This window comes from Amblyomma maculatum, chromosome 1 (genome assembly GCF_055883805.1).
Source record: "Amblyomma maculatum isolate TAMU_Amacu chromosome 1, ASM5588380v1, whole genome shotgun sequence".
In the NCBI taxonomy this organism is placed as follows: domain Eukaryota; kingdom Metazoa; phylum Arthropoda; class Arachnida; order Ixodida; family Ixodidae; genus Amblyomma; species Amblyomma maculatum.
The window spans coordinates 336,580,921-336,604,823 of NC_139344.1; the positions used below are offsets into that span (position 1 = coordinate 336,580,921).

Consider the following 23,903-nt stretch of genomic DNA (forward strand, 5'->3'; position numbering starts at 1 on the left):
GGCTCCAGCGATAGGACAGTTCTCATAACTGCAGCCACTCTGACGAAATTTGTGCAGTGGCGAGAGTGAAGTTTTTGGTTTTACGGCGTTACAATGTCCTAAAGCGAGGCAGGCTATGAGGCATGCCTTAGTGGAGGCCTCCGGAGTAATTTCGACCACTTGGGGTTTCTTTAAAATGCGCTGATATCGCACAGCACACGAGCGCCTATCGCATTTCACCTTCATCGTAACGCAACGTCAGTGCTAAGCAGCCGTCGCCTTCGCGATATTCGGGACCAGTAACGGCTTTCGCAGAACCTTTTTAACTAAGCTATATTTAGCCGATATTTGTTTGTATGTTTAAATAAAACTTTGAAGCACTCTTTTGCCACCCAATCTTCACCGATTTTTTTTTTTCTTTCACCGTGGTCGTTGCAGACGAAGCCTAGTCCTGAATGCTGACGCCGGTGTGGTTCATTCTCGTGGCGATCGCCATTCCCTGCCAAGCGTACCTGGACGACCGGGTGCTCCTCGATCAGCACTGGACGGGCTTCAGTCCCACAGCCGGAGACGTGAGGCGGCGGGAGGACTTCAAGGCACTCCAACGAGGCCGCCACCACGTACCACAACTCAGTGACAACGAACCAGACAAACGGTCGGTCGGCTTTTCCGTGCTCAACATAGGGACCGATCGAACCGGTAGGTTTCCCACAGAACGCTCCGAAGATTCGTACCTTCGGATGCGCACGGGCAACACCAGAAGCTTTGAAAAAACTGAGCGAAGCGTCCGCCGCGTTGTGTCCAGCCCTGATCGACTTAGCAGACAAGAAAGTCTCGGCAGCGGTAGGGCGGATGTTAGACACACTCAAAACGACATTCGCTTTGAGTTCCGCGCGCTAGATTTGCGAAAACAACTGCGCGAGTCCAGGGACAGGAGGCTGGAAGAAACCCACGAAGGGGTTGGTAACGAACGGCTGAGCACAGCTGATGCACCAGCGTGGGTGAAGGAAGATTCGAGACGAACAGTAAGGTCAGATAGCCGCGATAGGATGGCTCCCAGTCGGAAGAGGCGCTACAATGATGAAAGATCTGACATTCTCGAGCGGCAGACAGACCACACTGCCAGCTATCGAAGTGAGAACGACCGATGGAGTTCGAGGTCTGTGCGGCTCTCAAGATTCGACGAAAGTAGCCGGGGGATAGACGCGAGGGACAATGCACGACGCCTCGAACGTCGTATCGAAAATAATCGCTTGTCAAGGCCGGATGCAATGCGTTCTAGCTTTGCAGGACGTCGGGTGGTCGGAAAAGGCAGCTGCTTTCGAGACGCCATGCATCAAAGCCACCTGGCCATTAACCACTTGAAAAATATGACTGGTTTAGCGAAGAAATTGTCTATCAGGTCGAATGTAGCGACCGTAAGGAGCGCGAAAGACACCGTGCGTCTGCAAACGCGTGAACAGCGAAGCAACGGAATGCTCCAATTAGAAAGCGTTGAAAGGAGAGAGAGGCTGACGAGGATGGCCTTCAACAAAGGAGATGAAGCAAGAGCATCTTCTGGGCCTTCCGGTGACGGCAGCAAGCAAGTCATGAAGGTTTCGACCGTAAGAAACGAGAATGACAAAGAGGTGAGGAGCGACTTAAGGTACAGCAGGCGCGTAGAGGCAAGGAGGGGATATATTCGTACTTCACCCCAAAGCAGCAGGAATCGCGAAAGCAGACGTGAAGGCGAGCGATACGCCACGGGTTCTATCGACAGAAGGCGCACTACGAATGATCTTTCTTTGATCGGACGGACATTGGAGAACGTGTTAGACAAGCGGCACGCAGAAAGAGAGGATGGGTACCTGACTTCGCTTGGGCGCACGCGGTTTCAAGAGGACAAGGAAAGCAGGAGCGAGAGGCAACATGAGCGTGATTCCGGAGCACGTGATAGCAGAAACGACGAGCGGAGAAGCGAGCGTGACGAATTTGTTCAGAAAAGAAGCCTGCCTCAGTCGGCACGCCACAATGATGCACGAAGCATCAGCGTGCTGAGAGCACGAGTTGGCGTCAGCCGCAAGATACTTGACGGACAGGACACCAGGGAGACATCAATTCAAGTATACAGTGCCAGGCGACAAACACGTACCGTGGCCTTGTCGCAGACGGCTGAACACCGACACCGGTTGTCTGGACTTGAAGACTCGCACGCAAGGACTACAAGTCCACGTGAAAGACACCTTGTTGACGAGCAGGGTTCCACTGAGCGAGACAGAGATTCACGGCGATATTTATTCATGTCTTCCCAGCGCACCGACAGCCGCCGAGAACGCTGCGGTGAGACTCGCTACCAATATTTCCGCTCAAACGATTTTCGTGATAGGACAGTTGCGGACATCAGAATGTCCGGTGACGGGCGTCGAATATACAGGGAGAGAGAAAACGCAGTAAGCGTCAGTCCACAGATCACTTACGGAGAATCGCACACTTCTCGAATGAACAGAGATGGTGCCAGGCTGGACAGAACCAGGTCGAGTAGAGACACTGAGGACGCGGTTTATCGCCGAAACCCAGAAGACACACGGTTGTCTGAAGTCAGAAACGAACGGCACCCGTTGGAAAGGAGGCAACGTGACAGGAGTGACCTTGAAGACATCGCATCAAACGACCATCGTTACATATCCATCAAGCAGCTCTCTAAAACAGATTTATCTTTATTCAGGGTTGAGATCCCGAAGGCTCCATCAGGAGAAGACTTGGATCAAAAACAGGTTTGTACATTGTGTTCATTACATTTCCTTAACCACATAAGTTTCTTCTTTTGGAGTACAGTCGATACCGGATATATCTAACCAGAAAGTGATCTCAAAATGTTCGACATATAAAACATGCCTACATATATGAGCTCCTAAGTGTGAATGGGGTGTACGCACGTTAGCGACACGTCTCCTGCAGCGATGGCCGCCCGCCAGAGTAGTGGCGGCCCACTGGCGAAGTAGACGCACGCGCCAGACGTCTATATGTCGCTCCGTGAACGCGAGCGCATCGTCCAAATATTTGGTAGGCACATGACTGCATCGGAGCACGCGCTTTTCACACCTTGCAGTTGCATCAAGCGGCACGGCTGAAACGTACCGTTGGGGTTGAGGTTCATAAAAGAAGCTGCGGACGGTGTCTTTGGAAAAGCCACTTCTGATCACGAGAGGTTTAATTTTATCACTGGGACGTACATTATAAACAACTAAGTTCAAATAAGGCGCAACTGTTTTCTCCGTCTTCTTCACCCGCGAAAGAGGCCACGCGAGAGCCGCCGCAAGCCTTTGGTCAGCAGGGCTGGCTTCACCGCGTAGTAACTTGTGCACCCAACGCCAGCTTCCCCGCATGGCAGTAGTGTCACGTTTAAATTAAGCATGCAAACCGAAGGCCACTCCACTTGCCGTTGTCAGATAGGAAGGGGACTTGGCACCCGAAAGTGCCGCGTCCCAGGATCACACATAATCCATCAGCCTATCATCATTCATCCGACGCCCCCGGCAAGACCCCCTCCAAGATGGGGGGGGGGGGGGGGAGAGTTTTTTGCCTTGGGGCGAAGGTCCTACCCGGACAAGGGCCGCAACGTGCCAGGAAGGCGGTCACGGTCACGGGGCTTCTTTCAAGCAACTCGACGTCCATCGACAAGCGATTTTAGAGCGTCAGCGTACCGGTTCCCAATGCTGCGCAGCCGACCCAGCTTAGCCTATGAAAAACGATCGTGGGGGCGCCGTTAGGAGAGAGGCAGCTTACAGAAGCAAGGCGCGCAGTTCGATATGCAGTTCGACAAACACGAACAAGGGCGCCACTGAAAGCCGCCAAGCGGTCGTTTTCAAAACTCTTTCCGGTATACGAGTTGACGCTACTCATGCGTCGTTCAAGGCGGCGATTTTTGTTTGTTTTTTCAGCTACTTCCGATTTTTTCAAAGGCGGCTTGAATCATAAAATTAAGCTACCCCTTTGTGTAGAAGCGAAAACATTGATGACGCTGCAGCCATCTGGGAGAAACTAATGCGTACACGAGCCAGGCGCCTCTTACAAACGAACGCTAAATGACCAGTTGCAATGATGAGCCTCGCTTTATTGTGAGTATACTGCATCGACTCATCAATTACTTTAACGGGATATTCGCTGTTTTCTTTTTCCTTTTCACTTATCTTGCTTTTGCTTTGCAAGCTCTTCTCATATGTGCTGATGGCAACGCACCTCGACCCAATATATGACATATTCTGCGCCACGCGCCATTACACCGTGCCGCTTCATCTGCCTAATTTACAAGACTTTAATATGATGTCGGTAAGGTGTCGCTAAAAATCCGGCGTCTTCGTCGTTGGCCGTGAATCTCCCGATGGAAAATTCAGGGACAGTTTGAAATGTTCAAATTGCCGCTACGTTTATCACGGAAGTTCCATAACAAAATGAAGACAATTGAGCGGAAATAAAGTGAGTCAACATTCAGTGGGGGTGGAGGTGGAACCCAAGACTTTCATGATCGCACACAGATCGAGGTACGGTGGCTCGCTGGATCTAGCTGAATAAATGTAGACCTATCTGAATTCGTGACGCAAATGGGGTCCGAATAGGGTTGTGATCTTAATAGGCGATGCTTAATCAAGCGCCCCCATCTTTAAAGCATCCCCAACGGGATTAGCCGTGACGATGATTGGTTCGTGACGATGACACGTTTCACAGCGTGTACAGATGGAAATGGGTGAAATGCGATAAAGCGAGTGCTTACAACCTTTGGTAAATTCTATGCTTCGTAAAGCTTAAGCACTTAGGTAAAATGACAAAATATTTAGACACGCTGCTCTTAACAAGCACCGCTTATAGCCATTGAATGCATGTACCACGCGCTTGGAGTACCGTGTTTAATTCATTAAATTTCGTGCCTGACGCTCATCATATCCGTTACTTTGCACTCGGGACCTATAGAATGACTTGAAAAATTAAGTGCCACTAAAAAATACGCAGCAGTTCACTAAATAAATGAACTATTACAGGTTTACAGTAACTAGGATATTTTGTTTACTTTGCCTAAAATCGAATGATAGCGATCGGCAGATAATTCACGATGACGCGCCGATATTCCTCCAAGTGATTAAGCGACTTGTTAACGCGGAGTGAACTCAAACAGTACTCTCTCGGTCGTATTGCTTGCTGAGCTGGGACAAGTAAATACAATCTCCAGCGCGTTTTTTTATAACTTTCGAACATTTACCCAAGGAAAAATTATTCTTAGAGATGCCCCGCAGTTTGTGTCACAGCATACTGGCAGCGGATGCCGTTTAAGCAACTATGCAAACGCCGTGGCCAAACTAAATCATGACGCGACGACTGCATAGAAACACGTCATCGAAACACTGCATCGAAACACAGCAAACGCGGCCGGCTCCGCTCCCTGATGTACTTATCAACTCGCCACCAGAGGCGTGGCTGTCGCTTTGCAGGGACATTGAGAGTTCGATATAGACAATAATTCGATATATCCGGTTTCAATATACCCGGGATCGACTATATTGTGGCTGAGCCCGTTATGTCGCAAGACGGTGCGGGCAGGCAATTTATTTTATGCAGCCCAAACTAACAAATATATTGTGGGTGAAGTGACAAAAACGAGAAAATTAATGCAATGAAAATCGCGAAAATGCATTTATCCTATCTCCCTTCCTGAAATGTTTTCATTTGTGCTTTTAAATTGCTTTGAAAGCCGCAATGGCAGCAGAAGCGCGTAACTAGCACTTGTGTTCTATATTTCAGGAGGAGAGAAGCCATTACGCAAAGAATCAGAAGAGCCCGCTATTTTGGGATGAATTTACACCAAGGTAAGCCATGAGGTCTCTCGCGGGTCAAACACTGGCCTCAAGTTTTTCTTTTTTCCCCCAATAAATCTCGCACAACAAATAGCCTTTTGAACCATAGACACGGTTATAAAGAATGAATAAAACGAGGCATATGCAGTTCAAAATGTTTGTACAGCATAACGACGCAGAGTGTAGGGCCAGAACAAAAAAAGAAGTTGGGACACTTGAGATCCGCTATTCAATGCGGCAGCTCGGTTGCCGGTTCCCCTAGCGAATCCTCGTTCACGTACATGCAGTTCATTAGTCGATTAATCAGTAATAGTTTAATTTATGCTTCCATTATCTGACACATACTCATAAGCATAGTCTATGATACTGCATTACTTAAAGGACCACCACCCGTAATAGGTAAAAGCACCGCTTGAACCGAGCTGTATGAATATGTCTCCAAGGGTCTTGGCTGGCTGGATTCCGACCGAGTTGGCAGCGCTCACAAAATCCGTCATATCATATGGCCTCGTGACATCACACACGTCAACGATCAGTCATTGCACGGCCATGTCCTCACAGAGGCGGTGGCGCGGCGGTGTTAAAACGCAAAAGGCACCCGAATAATGAGCGAGTTCAGTGAGCATGCGCCACTGCCTTCAGTCCGGCCGTGACACATGCTTTCACCTCCTCTCTACATCGCTCAACCAATGCGGCCGCCTTCCCCCTCTCCCCTACCTCCAGGGCGCTTCGCCTATTACCATGGCAACCGCGTGTCCCCGAGAGATGATGTATTCTAGGCACTATAGATGATGGGATGGCGTTGCTGCTGCCCCCTAACTGGTAACGCATGAAGTGAGGGTATAAAAGTTTTTCGCTGTGAATGAAAAATGTATCAAGTAGCCATGTAGTGCACTCTGAGAGTGGAGACCCTAACCTCCAGTGTATTTGTGCGACGTATTACCAGCTGTGGCTTCCTCCACCCAGTGTTCCTCTAGCTGCACTTGGGTGGATGAGTAATGATTTCTTTCCACACAGCATAGCGGAATGGCTAGGATTGTTAAGGCAACATACGAAGACTACAGAGATAGGAGTGACATTTCAGTAATAAGTTTAGTATAGCACCGTCCGGCAGCGACTCTCTTCCGCGGGGGGCCTCTCTGCACCCTTGCATGCTTCCCAATCCTGGGCCCTCTGAACATGCGCGAATAGGCAGCTCAAGGAATCGAATCATGGTGGCAGACCGCGCTATTCTCAATCTTTTTTATTACTTCAGCGCCTCATGCCAGCGTTTCTGATTCAGCAATTTCAGAACTGACAGCGGCCTGTTGCGGACAGTGCTGACCGTTGGCATGGTTGCCTGGATGGCCATGTCGCCATCGAGGAAGATCATGGACTGAGCCCGGACTCGGAGCGCAAACTTCCTCGCCAAACGTTCCCACTTTCTTTCACGCACCTCCGCTTTTCCCAAATACATTTGTGGTCGGCAATGCCGTGTGCAAGGCGCGATATGACATTGAAGATGAAACGAAATGCGAAACAACCAGATTTTTCGATGTATAGGCTGTTTAGCTGCGCATATTCCAACAACCTATAAGGCTGGCATCTGCAAAAGCCTATCGAATAATGTTTGTACAACACAACAATTAGACAATGCATGATGCTGTTCTTTTTAATACCAAGCGAGAGCGATATATTTCATCACTGTGATATTCCAAGACCACAGACCTGCTTACTCTTTTTTCAACAGCAACATTTGTTGCTATAAGGTGTACATTGTGCTAAAAACAGACAAAAGGCCATTCAACATTCTATTTTCAAGACACAGATTGCTAAAAATTCACATCAGGTTATGAGCATGTGCTATAGAACAGAGTTCCCCAGGAGGTATGCAGCTATCTCCCAGCTTTTCCATCAAGCCAAACTGCTTTTTTTTTACATCAATCAAAACACCCTTCTTTGTAAACGTGTACATGCTGCACTTGGCACTCTGCTTTTATATTTTCATGTGTCCTTAAAACAAAGAAAACTGTCAATCAAGGTGTCTGCAGGAAGTGAAGCAGCTTTTGTACTTCCCTCCATGCTGATAAGAAACAGCAAAATACTATGCAGCCACTGTGCGCTTTCCTAAAAAAATGTGTTCATGTTGGTTTTGCATAGTGACGACTGGAATATTTTCCAGATTACAAACAGGCATGGTTCAGGGACCACAACTTGCACAGTCATGCTTGCTTTCTAGAAGCAAAAGGCATATGACTTGCAATCATCCTGCCTGTAAGGCAACAGAAAACAAATGTAGCAGATTAAGGCGATTTTAATTACATATTGTAATATAAACGGCTTCTTACAAAGAGTTCCAGTGACCATTTTTATGTCGGCTTTCGTTAAAGAATGTCTTCCCACTATGAAATGTAACCTGTGAGAGGTAGCAGAAACCACATGGTGAGGGCACCATTTATGATACAGCCATTAAACATGAATGATTTTGCAAATATGAAAACATCGACAAAGTTTTCACGTGTGATGCCTATTCGGCACTGCCGACCACTTACAAATGCTTTCTTATTTTTTATGCTCGCTTAGTCATGTCTTCACCCAAGCTTATGCCTATAAAATAAAATTTGTTGTTGCACTGCACTATGTGAGTGTGTTACATCAATTAGGCATAGCCAAATACAGTTTATTCTGGATAAATCGAATAGCTGTTTATGTTAAACGGTCCGAAAATCCCCTGAAACTTTCATGCAAATGACCCACCATGGTGGCTCAGTGATTAGGGTGCTTGACTAGTGATCCTGAGGACACGAATGCGATTCCGGCCACGGCGGCCACATTTGAATGGAGGCGAAAGTGAGGTACTCGTGTATACTGCGCAATATCAGTGCACATTCAAAAAACCCCCAAGAGTCCAAAATTTTCTGAACTCTCCCCTATAGTGTCTCTAATATCCGATGTAGCTTTGAGGTATTAAACGCTATAAAAAAAAAAGAACTTCCATGCACTTGTACAGTGCTCTTACTCAGTTTTATCAAACATAACTTACTGAAAAATTCAATACATGAAATGCTGTGCTGCTCCCTTGCAAATGGCACTTATCCTAATGACATTCCCAAGATCTCTTTAACATGCGGGGTCAAGTCACCCACTAGCAACTATGCTCATTTTGCATGCAAAACCGCTGTCCCGTGGAGAAAATGGCCTTTAATACATCATGTCATGCAGAGAAATCAAATTAAAGGCTAACGGTGGTCCTTGCAAGGCATTGCAAAAACCAACAACTTGATTTTGATGGCAGATGATTCATTAATGTACTAGCAACATAAATATGCCTCCCATTTAGACAACGCTAATTAAAGCACCATCTTTTCCGGCTTTGATGCCAAGCAGACTAGACATAGCGACGTCAGCAAGTGTTGTGCTGTAAGTGACTGGATCACATTTGCTCCAACTTGCGAAATGCCTACACCCCCAAGCAAATGGCCCTCAGCACCTAAGCAACCTACAGCTAAAACCACTCACTGAAATATAAACCCAGGCAACTACAAATATGCAGCAGGAAAGCTCACTTGCCTCACGTCACAAGACATGTAACAAAAAACATCCTATTTACATATGCAGTGCCGCACCCACAAAATACTCGACATGACACAGCGACCTTCCAGAGTATATTGGCACTACCCAAGCAGCGACTCTCAGAACTACGAACACCACAGAGACAGAGCGCCAGGTGACATTCATAGCTATAACACTCACCGTAATGTAAGAGAGCTCATAAACAGGACGACGGACAAAGGGGAGAACACATACAAGTGCTAACTTCCGACTGACAAAGACACCCAAAACCAACCATGGCTAACGAAACCTGAGCAGAAGTAGTGCATGTGCCAAACCTAAGAGAAAACAGAAAAGGAAAAAAGAACCCTGGTCAACATGCACCTGCTTAGAGACCATACGACCACATGACACAGTAAACTCTTCCATAAAGACTTTCCCTTTAGCTTGAGCCCGCATGCTTCTACACTACCAGTACCACCAAAACAAATCGTTACATGAAGCATGTAATGGCTCTGGGCGTGACAGCATCTCTGAATGTGAGTACACTGATGCTCTGCCCATGAGCTTAACTTCCAGGTGCTGAGATAACTACACGGGCAGACAAGGACAGCGGCTACTGCACAGTAGTGGGATTCCATTGTGAAAGCATTGTGAAAGCAGAGAAATGCGCAACCATAGCAGAAAAGGAGAACGGCTATTGCACAGTAGTGGGATGCCATTGTGAAAGCAGAGAAATGCGCAACCATAGTGTGGCTGCTGCAGGAACTACCTGGAGGTTGCAAAGCTGACAAGGGAGAGGGGAGGGTACGGCATGATCAAGGGTGCAGAGCAGCAGACTCTGGAAGAGTGCTAGTTGGTGAACAAGTATGAAGAAAACTAAAAGTAGCGCTCTATGCAAGTATGTACATTGTATGCATGTTGGCCTCAAAATTCTTTGCCTCATTAAATTGTGAAATAAGCTGTCATTGAACCTGGTGTTTCACACACCAGTAGTCAGTCTGTGAGTTTTAACTTTGCATTAAAATTTAATTTATTCTCTCTCTATGGTCGCAGGTGACAAGTCTCTGCAAGAAACATGTCCCTAGTATGGGTTAAGTGTATTCTTGCACTAGGTCACATGAAACTAGGTGTTAAAAATATAAAGTATGGCCAATTTCTTTTTTTATAGTTTTGGTTTTTGATAGAGGTCAGTATGCTGCAGATTTATACCATACCTTGCAGACTATCTGGAGCATTTACAAACAGCCACAACAGAGAATTACCGAAGTGCAGAGGTCAGGAGTATAGAGATGTTACCGGGCTTAGCAGTCAAGCACCTATGTCATCGCATGTTAAGACATAGTCGCGAAAGTGGGCTGAAAGCAGGCCACACGGATGTGTCAGACTGAACACAATAAGCTTAATTTAATGCTGTGCCTAATGGCTCAAGTCAAAATGGCTGAAGAATGTGCTGCCATGCAATGAACACAGTACAAAACCAAAAATCCTTTGCCCATGTAAACGTCTTTACCTCAATGCAAACTTTCTTATGGGCGACATTGGTTCTTGGATGTACAGCCTCGTCCACTTCTAGCTAGAACACGGTCACTGCTTTCAAGGTGTCATTGCATCCGACCCGGCCACGCAGTAATCTAAAGTGGCTGGCCATGTGAAGCAGCACATCAGTGTCTCTGTGTGCTTGCATCGCTTTGCATCGATATCTGCCTGCGTCCGATACAATGTTGCTTTAAAAGCAGTGACCGTGTTCTAGCTAGAAGTGGACGACCCTGTACAATAATTATGCGAGACACATAACAGCGTTGCCATTCAATCCACTCCAAAGGAAACCAAGAAAAAGCTTCAACTTATATATGGCTCCATAGTCTTGCCACGTGCACTTTCACAGAGAAAAAAAATTAGTATTCATAGTGCATGACAGTCTGCTAGAGTGGCATATCGTTGTAAACACTGCAAAATGTTCACGCGTGGTTTAATGTCTAGAAGCATTTTCTGTGCGTGAAACGACCACTGGTGGAAAAAAGGGAACAGAGTGCAAGTAATGCAACGCTGAGCATGGATTCCCGAATGCGGCGTGTTTCACAAGGGATCTGTTGTCGAGCAGGAAATTTGGGCTAGACATCAAGGAAATTAAACGAATGCCAAGCATCGAGATTGTTTCGGCTCATTCATGAAGTCGAACAAGTGAATCGGCACTTTGCAGAAGTAAGAACAACACCCACTACAGAAATAGAAAAGAATCAAAAGGGTTGCATCTTTTTATACCATCCACAGCTACAAAGCCAAATTAATACTGCCTCGGTCCAAGCTTATCGGTATCTTCTACGTGAAACTTTACTCGAATTGAACTGAAAGCCAGTGAAGCATCATCATGGGACCTTGAAAAATAAATCATGTTGGATACTTCTGACAAACAGATGGATTAATATTTGTGACAAGGCACTCATGAACTGGTCATGGCTTTGCCAAAGTCATTATTCTAGTGGTCAATCTAAACAGGCATGAATCATCACATTTCAGTGTATATTGGTGATGAGATGCACAGAAATGCATAAAAGTGATAAGGTAGTAGTGTTAGTCCCAGACAATGCCAGGGACATACAAAAAGCGAGTGACACTGTTGCAATTAATATATGCGTACTCATCCACTAGACATGCCACTCATTTATGGCCTCATAAAGCTAAAGTCACTATTGATGTTCGTGCTTTTTAGAGAATAAATTCATGCTATTCTAAGCACACATTGCATTTTTTCCCCGAAATTTCCATTTTTATGAAAAATCGTCTTTTTAAGCCAATCAAAATTTCCAGAAATTTTCTGTCTCTAGTGAGAAGGCAAGTGAAAATTAGATCACAGGATTTTTAGTAGTGCAGTTGTGCACTTTGGGGCACTTCTCAGCTGCTTTGGACACACGCTGGATGCAGACCAAGAGGCACTACTATTACTCTGTCTACTAGCATAGCAACTTCTCCTCAATACTTCTCATTTTATTTGAGTCATTACTTGTTTTAGACGTTTTTCCACAGCAAGCAAGACTATTGACAGCATTTGCAACCAAACAGGCCAAAATTCATGCAAAAATGTACACAGGCACCCAAAAAAAAGTGCCCCGCTCTCGCTTCTCTTAAATGTGCAAAAAAGAGTAGAAAGTAAAAAGGTATGCTATTTGGCCTGCAGAAGCGACTAACTCACCCATTTGCAATGGGCCCACAACTGCTTATAGCAAGGCAAAATACATGCCGTAACGCAACTATACACCAATAAAACTGCATTTATCAGTCATGAAAAATAAAGCCATCAAAGCCTTTAGATGTTTTCATTTAAATTTGTGCAAATAAAATATACACACTTCTTGTACAAAATCAAGAGCAAGATGCCGAAATACAAATTTAGACCCTTTATCTACAAGATAGGAGCAGTAGTATCACTGAATGTTAGAATGATAATTGCACAAAAAATAAATCTGCTGAGATTGCATAAATATTTATTATCACTTCATGCTTCTGACTCTTGAACATCAAGCAAGTGTAGTGACCACAAGGTAGTAAGCAACAGAAGCTTGTCTTCGTCAGATGGTAAGTTGAGGTCTTTACATCGTACAAACTCTTCGGAACCACACAGTCTCTTTATTGCCTCAAGGAAGCGGAGAGGAAACTTTGCTATCTCAGGATCCTGCAAGAAGGAGCAGGCATATTTCTGTACTTTTCTTGTAATGTCTAATTCAACAACTATTCTAAAATGTCACCAAAACAAAACGCAGCCGGCCTGTCATACCCTAATTTCCATTTTTATTTGTTTCTGAAAGATAGCACAGGTGCTCCTTTCAATGCTGCTGCATGATAGATTTTAAGTGAACACATGTTTTAAATCTATAGAGGCTACAAAGCAATAAGAAATGCGCTGTACTCTGTGTACATGGCACACTTCCTCTCTATCCTTCCTGCAAGAAATGGCTGCACCTCACTACTCCCCATCCCATCGCCCCCTCCACACAATATTCTGAACTAATTGGAGCAACCACTAAAATTAAAGCTTAACAATCTTATACAATTTGAAAATTTTTTTCTCTGATTTACCATTGGTGCAAACTTTGTGGCTTTCATGGTTTCCACAGATTGCTAACACATTAGGTAAGTGTTGAACTTATCAATTTAAGCTGGACAACACAGTAGAGAGATCTAGTATTAAGTGCATTTTAAAGTCCTGGGTTCACAAGAGCCACCCTTTCAGGTCACAGGTTCATGCACAATGGTTGCGACACACTTGGAAAGCATTGATCCATTTTAATTGATATAATAATTATGCAAGTTATGTAAACTGGGTCATTCCTTTGTTTTTAATGCTCTGCTCATTGAATCTTGCTGAATTGAGCCTTCGAATTTGGTCTTTTACAAAACTCTTAACTAGCCGGACAAATAGACTAAATGCCATGTATGTTATCAGGTGACAGGCACTAGTGGTCAAGGAAGCTGGACAAATTATTGAAGTTCCCTACCTCTTCTTCATCATCATCTTCACCAGTAGACACCATGTGTGCTTCTCTGTCATTAAACACTGATGTAACTAACAGCACCATTTTCTCACCTGCACAGACCAGACATATGCATTAGAACTGAGTGGAAAAACTGGAACTGCACGAGCCATACCGTGTTCGTGCTGCAGTGGTTGTTCAGCGAGTGAATGCGATGGTGCATCGGCTGCATCCTCTTCAGCATCGCTCTCTTCTGCGATGCCACGTTCTATCAAATAAGTCACATGACTTGGGTACCTAAACCTGATGCAGTCATTGATGCCAGGTGCTTTTCCACTAGGTGTTGTTTCTGAAATGGCTTGACGGTCGACTCCAAATGGAGGCAATCGTGTGCGCATGAAATCGTGAACCAGATCTTCAGCAACAGGCATAGGATAATTGATGTTCCTGACGTGCTCCAGAACTGCTTCAAGGGCAGCAACTACAGAAGCCTTTAAAAGGAAGTGAAAACCACAGTCAGGCCAGGCGAGTAATGTTTTCATGAATGAACACCATGACATGCTGCAGCTAAGTTGAAAAAGAAAAGCAAGACGAAACAAAGAACCAAGAATTATGTGCAGTGTGCATGGGAGATAAAATTGAGGTTGTTCACGATCACTGTTATAAAGTATTCTATTTTGATTTTAGGTTAAAAAACTATTATCTAGATGAAGGATGAAATTAAAAAGGTGCAAAAACTTTAGACTCAGAGCAGCAATTAATTCAGTAAAGCGCCAAACAATGTTATGTCTAAGTAGTTAATATCCATATCTCAAAAATATTTAGTCCTCTGGACAGAGAGGGAAAGGAATACAGTTTATGATACAATTCTATCAGGTTCTCAGCCTGGCGATTCGTAATTACCAGTTAAGGTCTGTCCTGTTTGTGAAGTAAAAACAGTTGTGTGTAAAGTAAAGCAAACTGAACAAAGGTTGACGGGGAGCCTCAGACCATTGCAGCATTGTTCAGTTTGGTAATACACTTAGGCTCCACCACTGACCCTTGCCTGTCCTTACAACGAAAGCTATTAAAGGAATTCAGTAGCCATACAGCCCTGCATTCTACCCTCGAATCTACAGTGTCATCCACAAGACAGTAATTATATAAAGGTTTAATTATTAATTTCAATCAACTGAACCAGTTGTTTTGAATTGGAATTACAAGAGGGTTAAATACGAACTACCCGACAATGCTGGCAGGTGGCAAAGTGAAGGGAAGGAAATAACTAGGGAAGAGGAAGGAGAGGCCAAAAGGCAGCTGCCATGAGAAAACCCCAGAGAGTGACTACCACTGAAGGAGTTGGTTATAGTAAGGGGTTACCTCGATAACAGCCTAGTGAGTAGCTACTGTGCAAAGTAGCTACTGTGCAAAGTAGCCACCCTAGGCTGCTACCCACCAGATGTATGTTGTACGGCAAAATGCTGGGCTAAGTGGCTAAACCAAAGCTATGAAAGCTGTCACTAATTAAAGCGCACGGCCAGCGACCTTAGCTCTACAATATTTTTGTTCTATTTTGTAAAGATCCTAGATCGCCGTCTTCTCTCTACTCCATAGTGGTGGATATTTGACTTGACTGCTTTTACTCAGTACAAAATTCTTGCATTGCAACAAGCTTTCTTCAATCCTTGGCACTACTTGGCTGGCAGTCTTTCCAAATTCTTGTTATCATGATAGTCTGACTGAAAGCTAGCAAAAAGAGAAAGCATTTGAGAATACTCCGAGAGATAAACTCTTAGGCTAAGGTAGTCTTCAACCACCAAACTCTACAGCATGTTACTGCGGCTTTTGTCTTCATCATCATCATCATCAGCTTGACTGAACCCACTGCAGGGCGAAGGCCTCTCCCATATTCCTCCAATTAACCCAGTCCTGTGCTAACTGCATCCACTTGACCCCTGCGAAATTCTTATCCTTATCCGCCCACCCAACTTTCTGCCGCCCCCTGCTATGCTTTTCTTCCCTTGGAATCCAGTTTGTTACCCTAAGCGACCACTGGTTATCCTCTCTTCACACTACACGTCCTGCCCATGCCCATTTCTTCTTGATTTCCATTAGAATGTAAGTACTTTTAGTTATTTCTCTGACCCACTCTGCATGCTTCCTATCTCTTAACCTCCCTGTCCTCTGTCCTCTCCCGGACTGAAATATGCATGCACAAAAGAGCATTTGTTACCTTAGATAAACTTGAATGTGGGAGGAATTGGAGTGGGAGGCCCTTTCGTAGTTGCACACAGGAGTCCAGTGCAGCATCAATCAAGTTGGGTGCTAGACTTTTAAGGCCATCACCCACCGTGCTGAGTGAAAACAGCAAACACAGTAAAAACAGAAATGCTAAGCTTTATCTCGGCAAAGCATAGGCTATGAACAAACGCATGCAGTGGTAGCAGCATCACTGTGGAAGCGTGCAAAAGCAAAGCACAACAATGTGTTGGCATTTAATGCTGGCCTTTTGTTGGACAAGAAGAGCCTCGTCTTGGTGGGAGGTACAAAATTTACCATTTTAGATGGTATTTCATAGGATTTTGTTCAAAGTAGTACCTCCACTTTATGTTGTAAATATTGAAATCATGAAAAACAATGACAGTGCTGGAAAAAAGAAATCTTGGATGGGACAGCTCATGCAGGTATTGGTGTTCATTTCAGATCTGAGAATATCCTACAGAAAAAATCTGCGGTCAAATGAAAAAAATTATTTCTGAGCACCAAGGTTTTTTAGACTAAGACTAGCCCAACAGTTACTGTGGTATATTTAAGAAAAAAAAAAATTCAGCAAGTCTTAGTTTGAAAGCAGCTGACTTGTACATGTCACATGAAGCAAATTTGATTAGGACAACAAAAAGACAAGTGTCTTTATTATTATTTATGTGTACTTTTTGCAAGTCTTAATTTCTTTAAACATCATTTTTTCTTCGTAAGCAATACAAATCTTGCTTTTCTTTTTTTTGTATGTCACTAAAATGAGAACTTTTAACAGCGTCATGATATGCTGCAATAAACAATAAAGTGAAATTTTTTAGTTTATGGGAGAAAACATTTTTTTGTGCATACCACTCTGAAATCACCTCTTTTGCAATGGTAAAAACGGAGCTAAAAATCAGAAAGCTTGCAAAGCTTTTTGAGTTACCTTACGCAACAAAGATGATAAAATGAGAACTTGAAAAAAAAAAAAAAAAAAAAAAAAAGACTGCAACAAAACAGCCTGAAATGCACTGAGTAAGCTTGGACACACTTACTGGTTCTGATAGGTGCTTATGGTGATATGCGTAGAGTGAGTTCCGGATGATTCTGGTGTCCATGCCTGGTGGATAGTCCCCCTTGGCATATACAGCAAGTCTCCCGGCTTTCAGAGAAAGTAGGCAGATAAATGTCAGCACTGTTGCAAAAGAAAACAGTGCTCAGTCTGCGTACTGTGAAGAACATAGAAACCCTTCAAGCACTAGGAAGGAATGCCATTGTGCTGTGAGGTTTTGTGCACACAGTTTTGCTTGAATTAAATGCACTCATCGACTAGACGCAAAGGCAAGGCAGGACATGGGATGATCGTAGCTACTCATGGCGACTCCCTATGTCACGCTCTATATTAGTGCAATTCATGCAACTTTTTCACCTAAAACAACAACTATTTGAGGCTGTGCAAGCACACATTTGGATGGTGATGGCATAAAGAACTACACCCAACAGTGTGACTTGCTCATAAAATTATCTGCTTTAACTGTATCACATACAAGGGCTTTCTAAAAAAAAAAGAAAGAGAAAAAAAAAGGAAGGTTACAGCTGGCAGCAGAAGTTTATGGGGCACATGTGTTGTGACTCTGCCTTGGCAGGAATGGATCTAGTGTACATGTCCCCTTATACTTGAAGGCATTCCAGGTGACTGGCTTACTGAATTGTGACCAGCTCACGTGACTTTGATAAAGTAAACTTCTTTGCACACACCTGCACTTCAAACTCTAGCTGATGACTGTATAAACAGAATGCTTGGGATATGTAAGGCAGGCCAAGATCATTTACACGGCCTTCACCGCATACTTACCTTCAGTGTAAACTCATGGCTTGGCTCACCAATCTCGGCAGCATCAAAGTCATTGCTGTAAGTGCGAGGCAATTCTATGGGAGGTTTGTAAAGCTTCCAGCATTTTTCACCTTCCAACTGCACTATAAATACCTGCGAAAAAATTTGCAAAGCAAATTGTGATCAGTCGGAAAGAATTTGTCTTCTAGGGCATATAGAGTTCTATAGCATTTGAGAAAGTGACTTCCAAAGTGGAATCGTGATCCTGCAAAGCCAACCATAGCAGCAACAACCCCTTTCTTGTGAAATTATACTGACCAGAAAAAGGCACAGTTTGTTTTTTTACATTTTCAAAAACCACACTATGCACTATGCTTGATACTCTGTCCTGGGCCTATTGTTTTGTAAGCAATAGTGTCCATGTGAAAACACAAGGACAACACAAATTACCTCCACATCATCATAATGAGGAGCCAATCCCTGGGCAGTTGGGGGAGTGATGTATGCATTGCACCCCACGAGGCAGCCAAAGAAGCACTCCAGTTTCTCCAGCAACTCCCAAAGGCCATCCTATGGAGATGTCCCAACATTACAAACACAGATAAAACATAATACAGTGGCAGCAAGTGAGGAAGAAGAGTACATTACCACCCATCGCTGTGGTTGGTGGATTTGCATCGTAGCTTTGTCATTTTCAAACAGCTTCCTTGCCTTCGCCTCAGTGGCCCGCCCCTGCCTCTCAAAGTTTGTCCTCTTCCCATCCACATACTTGCACAATGCTATGTCCTTCGTGAAGAATATTTGCTTCTCCTTGAGCAAGGTGAAAAAATTCTCTTTCCCAAAAAGTGGAGACAACAGCTTGGTGCGGTCAGCAGAATTTTGAGAGATGAGCGGCTCTTGCTCCCAATGCTTTTCCATAAATACTTTAAATGTGAGCGGACTTAGCAGAAATTCCAGAACATGAAGGGGCGTTTCAAAATTTTGGCACAGGACACTCGAGGCACCGTCATTGCTGCAAGAAAACGGGGATTGTTACAGAACAAAAAAGAAAGATTGCCCTTGATGTCACAATGAACAAATGTTATGTTAACACAAGTATGACCATGCTAAGCATGAGCTGCATGGCAGTGACAGTAGCAGTGTATGTACTGCAGAAAATAGCTAGCCATCTCCATTTCTTTACATAGGTGGTAACATAACTACGTAACATGCTGTAAAGAAGTAGCGCTCTTGAATGTACGCTGCGTGAACCTCACTGATAATCTGTGAAAATGTTTTTTAATAGTATGTAACATACAAGGACAGAACATGGAGAACACGACACAGAGGTGTGTTAAATCACCGTGTACCACACATGGTTGAAAAAAGAATGATGCAAAAGTAACTAGCCTAACCGGTAATTCTATTCACCTAATTAGCGTGCACACTAAAAGCACTGCATTAACTCTTTCGTTAACACGCCTATTCAAATGATCACTGGTGATCGATGCTTTAAATCGCCGATTTCAACATGCTGGAATTGTTTCTCGTGCACATAGCCCCACCCAGTGGTTAGTCTAGGCACTGCACTAGTAGAACCAGTTTAAATTCTCTCATTCTGGCAACATTCCGATTTTTGATGAACTTTTTTGAGCACTAATGTGCATGTGTTGTTTCGAAAGAGGGAGTAGCGGCTGCACTTGAAAAAAAAAAGTCCCACTCGTGGTAATGCAGCATTAGCATCACATTTTTGTGATCAAAAGAGTTCCAGCAAGTCAAATATCAAATCATATTGTCGTCATTGTTACCTGACGGCGTTAAGTGGTAATAATTACCCGAAAATGGCACTAGCTATTCACTAGTTAGCTTTGACTCTGAGTCTGGGTGGTTTTATTCTATGAACACGCATTCCTGGAGGTCCGCCGCATGTCCAACGTATACCTGGCTTTTACAGCTAGGGTGGAAGCACGGGCTAGTTGGTAGTTTGTCTTGGGGGGAAAAAATAGTGCACTCTTGAGACAGGACAAAGAAAAAAAAAAAAGACAGCATAAACGACAATTTGGTGATGAAAACATCTGTCGTGCATTATCTAGCCAAAATTAAGAAGTGACTTACATATATACTAGTGCATTCTGCCAATGCACTTGAATATGAACCCAAATAACCATCACATCTTCTCTATATAATATGCAAGAAAATTGCAAATGCCAGAAGTTTACTCCGTAATATTTTGGCTGCATCTGTGCAAGAAATGCTCCTTTGATGAAGTTTGCCTTTCTTCTGCTCTCAGGCAGCATGACGCATCCCCTTCAGTGTTCTTGGAACAACCAGGGTTAGTAATGGTAAATAAATAACAATTATAAATAATGATAAATAGGGCTTAGAAGGACAAACGTTTTAAGCATTTTCTACTGCTTAGAAAGCAACATCACAACTCACTTCAGCGCCTGTTCGAAGAACAGCTATTTTGGAGGGAACTAACAGATTTGTGCATAGTCTTATGCACTTCAACATGGAGCAGGAAGAGTCAGTGCATTCTTTAGCACATTCTTTATTAACACAGAGTAGTACATCCATACAAAGATATTCTACAAATAAAGTTCACCGTACAGTTCCGCTCCTTGAAAGCCAGAAACTAAAGGCAAAAACCAGATATACATTGAGAGCAATCGAGATGGAGAAACAAAGGGCAACCTAGTAAAAAGAAAGAAAAAAAAATGTTTGGTAATTATTCTCCATCTTCACTGATTTGCCTGTGCCACTGGAAATCCTCAAACACAAGATTGGTGCTCATCTCTCTGGTCAGCTGCTTCTTGAGCTTTGAGCGATCAAAGATTCTCTTCTCCTGGAGCTTGGGATAGACTTCCTCAGGTTCAGCTTTGGCAAGCTTAAAGGGAACATCCGCAATCAAGTCACCAGACATGGGCCCCAGGTAGAGTTGCACTCGGAGAACATACGAAATGATAATACCAATAGCATCCTCGTGATTGAGTGTGGAAGATGCCAGGCAGGCATCAGTTTCCTTCAGCAGGCCATCCAAGGCTATTCCTCTCCTGTCTCGATTCTCGGATGCCAAAGGCAGCAAGTGGAACACTTTGGAGAAGGCAGCACCAGGAAGAATGGGACAGTTCTCGTTGCTGTCCACAGATGCCACCACCTTAGAGTAGTGGCCGTGGACGAGCGTGACCTCCGTGTTCTGCAGCACCAGGACTTTGATGTTTCGGACGTTCTTTTTGGAGTAATTGGAGATCGACACGTGCGCGTTTATCTTGTCGTCGTGGAAGTAGATCTCTTTGTCGAGCATAACTTCTAGTTCCACCTTGCCTGGGCTGAGCGTGAAGCCCTTGCAGACGACAGTCGTTGGCTGGCGCTCGCTCTGCGTAAGTGGCGCGTACTGCACTTTGCGGACCGCCATGTTAACGGTGCTCCGTCGGTGAGCTTTCTGCTGGTCGTCCTCGGCGACGTAGACGCGTAGCTCGTATTCAACACCCAGAGGTTTGCCGCGGTCATTGGGGCCAGGCTGAAGAGTGACGGACATGGGCGCATTTGCGGGCAGACTGAAGCTGAAGGCGTACGCGCTATTTCCCAATTTACGCAGCAAGCGCTGCTGCAGGTCAGACACCTGGGTTACCTGGTTGCGTTCGGGCACTATCTGGTCATGGGCGAGATACAGTTGGCGGTAAAAGTGCAGTCCCATCACCTCGTCTTCCTCGCGACCATATCGGAATGTGGTGATCACTTGGCCATAGACCTTGCGGCCTTTGAGGTAGTCGTTGTCGACCACGACGACGCCCTCCACAGGATCGCAGCTGTCTCCTCGTTGCGCAAAGTCCCGCTTGCCGATGTAGACTGTGACCTTGCCATTAGGAGACACTTTCTTGTACACCTTTACGGCGACGACGAGGCACAGCAAGACGAAGAAAGCCATTGTGAAATTGTGTACGCGGTGACAGACGTGCGGAACGTCTGTCGTGATGCGTACTGCGCCGGAGAACGCGAAGTGCTCGTATTTATGCAGTCGCCAAAGTACCGCAGTCGGATGACGCGCGGCTAACAAGATTAAGTTGAAGCCTTACTATCGCGGCGCCCGTACAGAGTGAAAGGTCCTCAAGAAGTGTGGCTTCTCCCTGATCCGCGAGGATCATCGACAAGCAAACCGAATAACGAGCAACAGCTTGACTTGTAGAGAGGTTGCAACTCGCTTCCAAATGCTCGTGTTGACTTACCAGGTGTTGCTGCGAGTTTTCTTTCTTTTGGTGAGTCCGTCACCATCAGTTTTTCGCTTAGTCTTCATTGTCAATCAGATAACTGAAGATGCAAAAGTAACAGACGCTCCACATTAAGTAAATTACCTAACGGAAGGTCACTCTATCGTCGCTGCCGTCGAGAGAACGAAACAAACTGCTAACCACGTGCGCGCCGAGGCGGGAGTCGGAACGGTGTTGCCAGACCTGGGTGCATAACAGCGTAGTAGAAGACGCGCGGGCACTGTGAACAAGCTTTTACTGTTTCCATTTATTTTTCTTTGCTTAGACTTGTGTTTTCCTCTTTTTTTAACATACGGTACAATCCAATTGACGGGCCTGGCTCGCATTAAATCCCGGCCTCATTATCAAAAAGCAGGGCGCCCGTGCTGGAGTTCTTGCTACAGTGCACTCGGTATTCTCTACGTAGACGTCAATCTGGAATATTTATTTAGTTGTAATTTTTCACCCTTTCCCTTTGTATCCTCGTGCGTGAGCACCCAGAGTGAGGCAGTTACCGCGCCTTGCCTTTCTATTCACATTTACTTTAACTGAGACTGTAATCAATGATCCTAATAGAAAGAATACCCAACAAACAGCACGGACTCAAAAAAAAAGTACCATTCGAGGCTCGCACAAACCCCTCTAATTAGCAGGATCGCTTACGCCGTCTCCTATCTATGTATCTTCAAAGAAAGTTGTGAAAGACGAAATCAACGGGATGACCAGGAAATGCTTTCAATGTGCGCTACTCTACACCTTCCAATCTCGATTTCTGCAGAAAAACTAGAACAGCTGGGGATGCACAACACCCTAGAGGAAATAATGGAGGCGATAAGGGAAACCCAAAAACGTAGACTCGAAAATGCCGACAGGTGGAGCTTCCTGAACAAAATAGAATCCAACCAGACCCATATGGGGACAAAACAGTTGAAATGAGAGGGCTGGACAGGAAGTTTATACACCCTTACATACACACAGACATTGCTTTCATGGATGCTGCGTGCATTGGTAAAGGAAAAATTAACAGCGTCATTATCGAAGGGAACCATAGGATAAAGTCCTCAGCCTCAATCAAAACGTGGGTTACTAAAACCGCAGAGTATATGTTGCCATATCTTTGGCCATCAGACAAACTCAAGCAAATCAAATAATCAATAATTGTTAAGAGGCCATCCCAGGATACAGCGCAGGGCTGGGTTATTTCGGAACTTGCGACTAGAATTCTGGATCGATATATCGCATAGACAAAAGTAATAAATGCCAGCTCAAGTCAGATTAGATGGCAATGAAGCAATTAAAAGACTGGCCCAAGATCTCCCATGCCGAGGCAGTTAAGGGGTACCCCTAGAGAGTATAGCAAAAATAGGCTAATAACAGCGAAATCATGAGACACTACAGGCTAGGCAAGAAGGCACTGCCCCCATCTGAGAGCCTTAGATAAAGCGGACGAGATAGCGTGGAGAAAACTCCAAACAAATATCCAAACCGATTTTTACCATGCAGTCACATCTGGCCAGAGTTAACATCAGACAAGTGGACTTAAAGGATCGTTAGATCACATAATATGGGAATACGAAAATAGCCCAGGCAGAAGAGAGGGTATCACTAAACTCGCCTGGGCGGCGCATCTGCAAAGCGAAGACAAGGAGGACCAACTGTATATAAGCAGTCCGACTGGCCAAGGCTGCCGCCGAGACCAAATTGAGAACTCTTGGCCAGCACCTAAGCTGACAGGCACGCCCAGAGCTCCGCTTTGGCCTAAACTGATCTTTCTGTTGAATGAAATAGTTTATTCATCTCTCTGTAAAGTGCCTCCACA

The 23,903-nt window shown here is 44.7% G+C and overlaps 3 protein-coding genes across 3 annotated transcripts; 1 reads left to right on the forward strand and 2 right to left on the reverse strand.

Moving 5' to 3' along the window:
- Window positions 1-434: 434 nt before the first annotated feature.
- LOC146207506 (uncharacterized) lies at window positions 435-8,412 on the forward strand. The gene is made up of 3 exons (XM_084588065.1): window positions 435-2,732; window positions 5,752-5,816; window positions 7,087-8,412. Exons 1-3 carry the CDS (start codon window positions 435-437, stop codon window positions 7,181-7,183), a joined length of 2,460 nt encoding a protein of 819 aa, XP_084444191.1. The 3' UTR covers window positions 7,184-8,412.
- A 4,386-nt stretch (window positions 8,413-12,798) lies between these two features.
- On the reverse strand, window positions 12,799-22,270 carry LOC146207507 (ribosomal oxygenase 2-like). The gene is made up of 9 exons (XM_084588078.1): window positions 22,064-22,270; window positions 18,507-18,870; window positions 18,309-18,428; window positions 17,880-18,011; window positions 17,080-17,186; window positions 16,020-16,140; window positions 13,983-14,298; window positions 13,832-13,920; window positions 12,799-13,008 (listed from the first exon to the last, which is right to left on the reverse strand). The coding sequence occupies exons 1-9, from the start codon at window positions 22,129-22,131 to the stop codon at window positions 12,832-12,834; spliced, it is 1,494 nt and encodes a 497-aa protein (XP_084444204.1). The 5' UTR covers window positions 22,132-22,270; the 3' UTR covers window positions 12,799-12,831.
- On the reverse strand, window positions 20,051-22,054 carry LOC146207508 (arrestin, lateral eye-like). Its single transcript, XM_084588090.1, has one exon. The coding sequence runs from the start codon at window positions 21,763-21,765 to the stop codon at window positions 20,566-20,568; it is 1,200 nt and encodes a 399-aa protein (XP_084444216.1). The 5' UTR covers window positions 21,766-22,054; the 3' UTR covers window positions 20,051-20,565.
- Window positions 22,271-23,903: the final 1,633 nt, after the last annotated feature.

Bases quoted from the DNA above. Each gene is read 5' to 3' on its own strand.
- LOC146207506 (XM_084588065.1), top strand. From the start codon at position 435: ATGCTGACGCCGGTGTGGTTCATTCTCGTGGCGATCGCCATTCCCTGC. The intron at 2,733-5,751 runs GTTTGTACATTG...TCTATATTTCAG, and splicing joins AAGACTTGGATCAAAAACAG to GAGGAGAGAAGCCATTACGC. The intron at 5,817-7,086 runs GTAAGCCATGAG...TTTCTGATTCAG, and splicing joins TGGGATGAATTTACACCAAG to CAATTTCAGAACTGACAGCG.
- LOC146207508 (XM_084588090.1), bottom strand. From the start codon at position 21,765: ATGGCTTTCTTCGTCTTGCTGTGCCTCGTCGTCGCCGTAAAGGTGTAC.
- LOC146207507 (XM_084588078.1), bottom strand. From the start codon at position 22,131: ATGAAGACTAAGCGAAAAACTGATGGTGACGGACTCACCAAAAGAAAG. The intron at 17,187-17,879 runs GTAAGTATGCGG...TTTCTCTGAAAG, and splicing joins GCCATGAGTTTACACTGAAG to CCGGGAGACTTGCTGTATAT. The intron at 14,299-16,019 runs GTAACAAATGCT...TTCCTTTTAAAG, and splicing joins CACATTCAAGTTTATCTAAG to GCTTCTGTAGTTGCTGCCCT.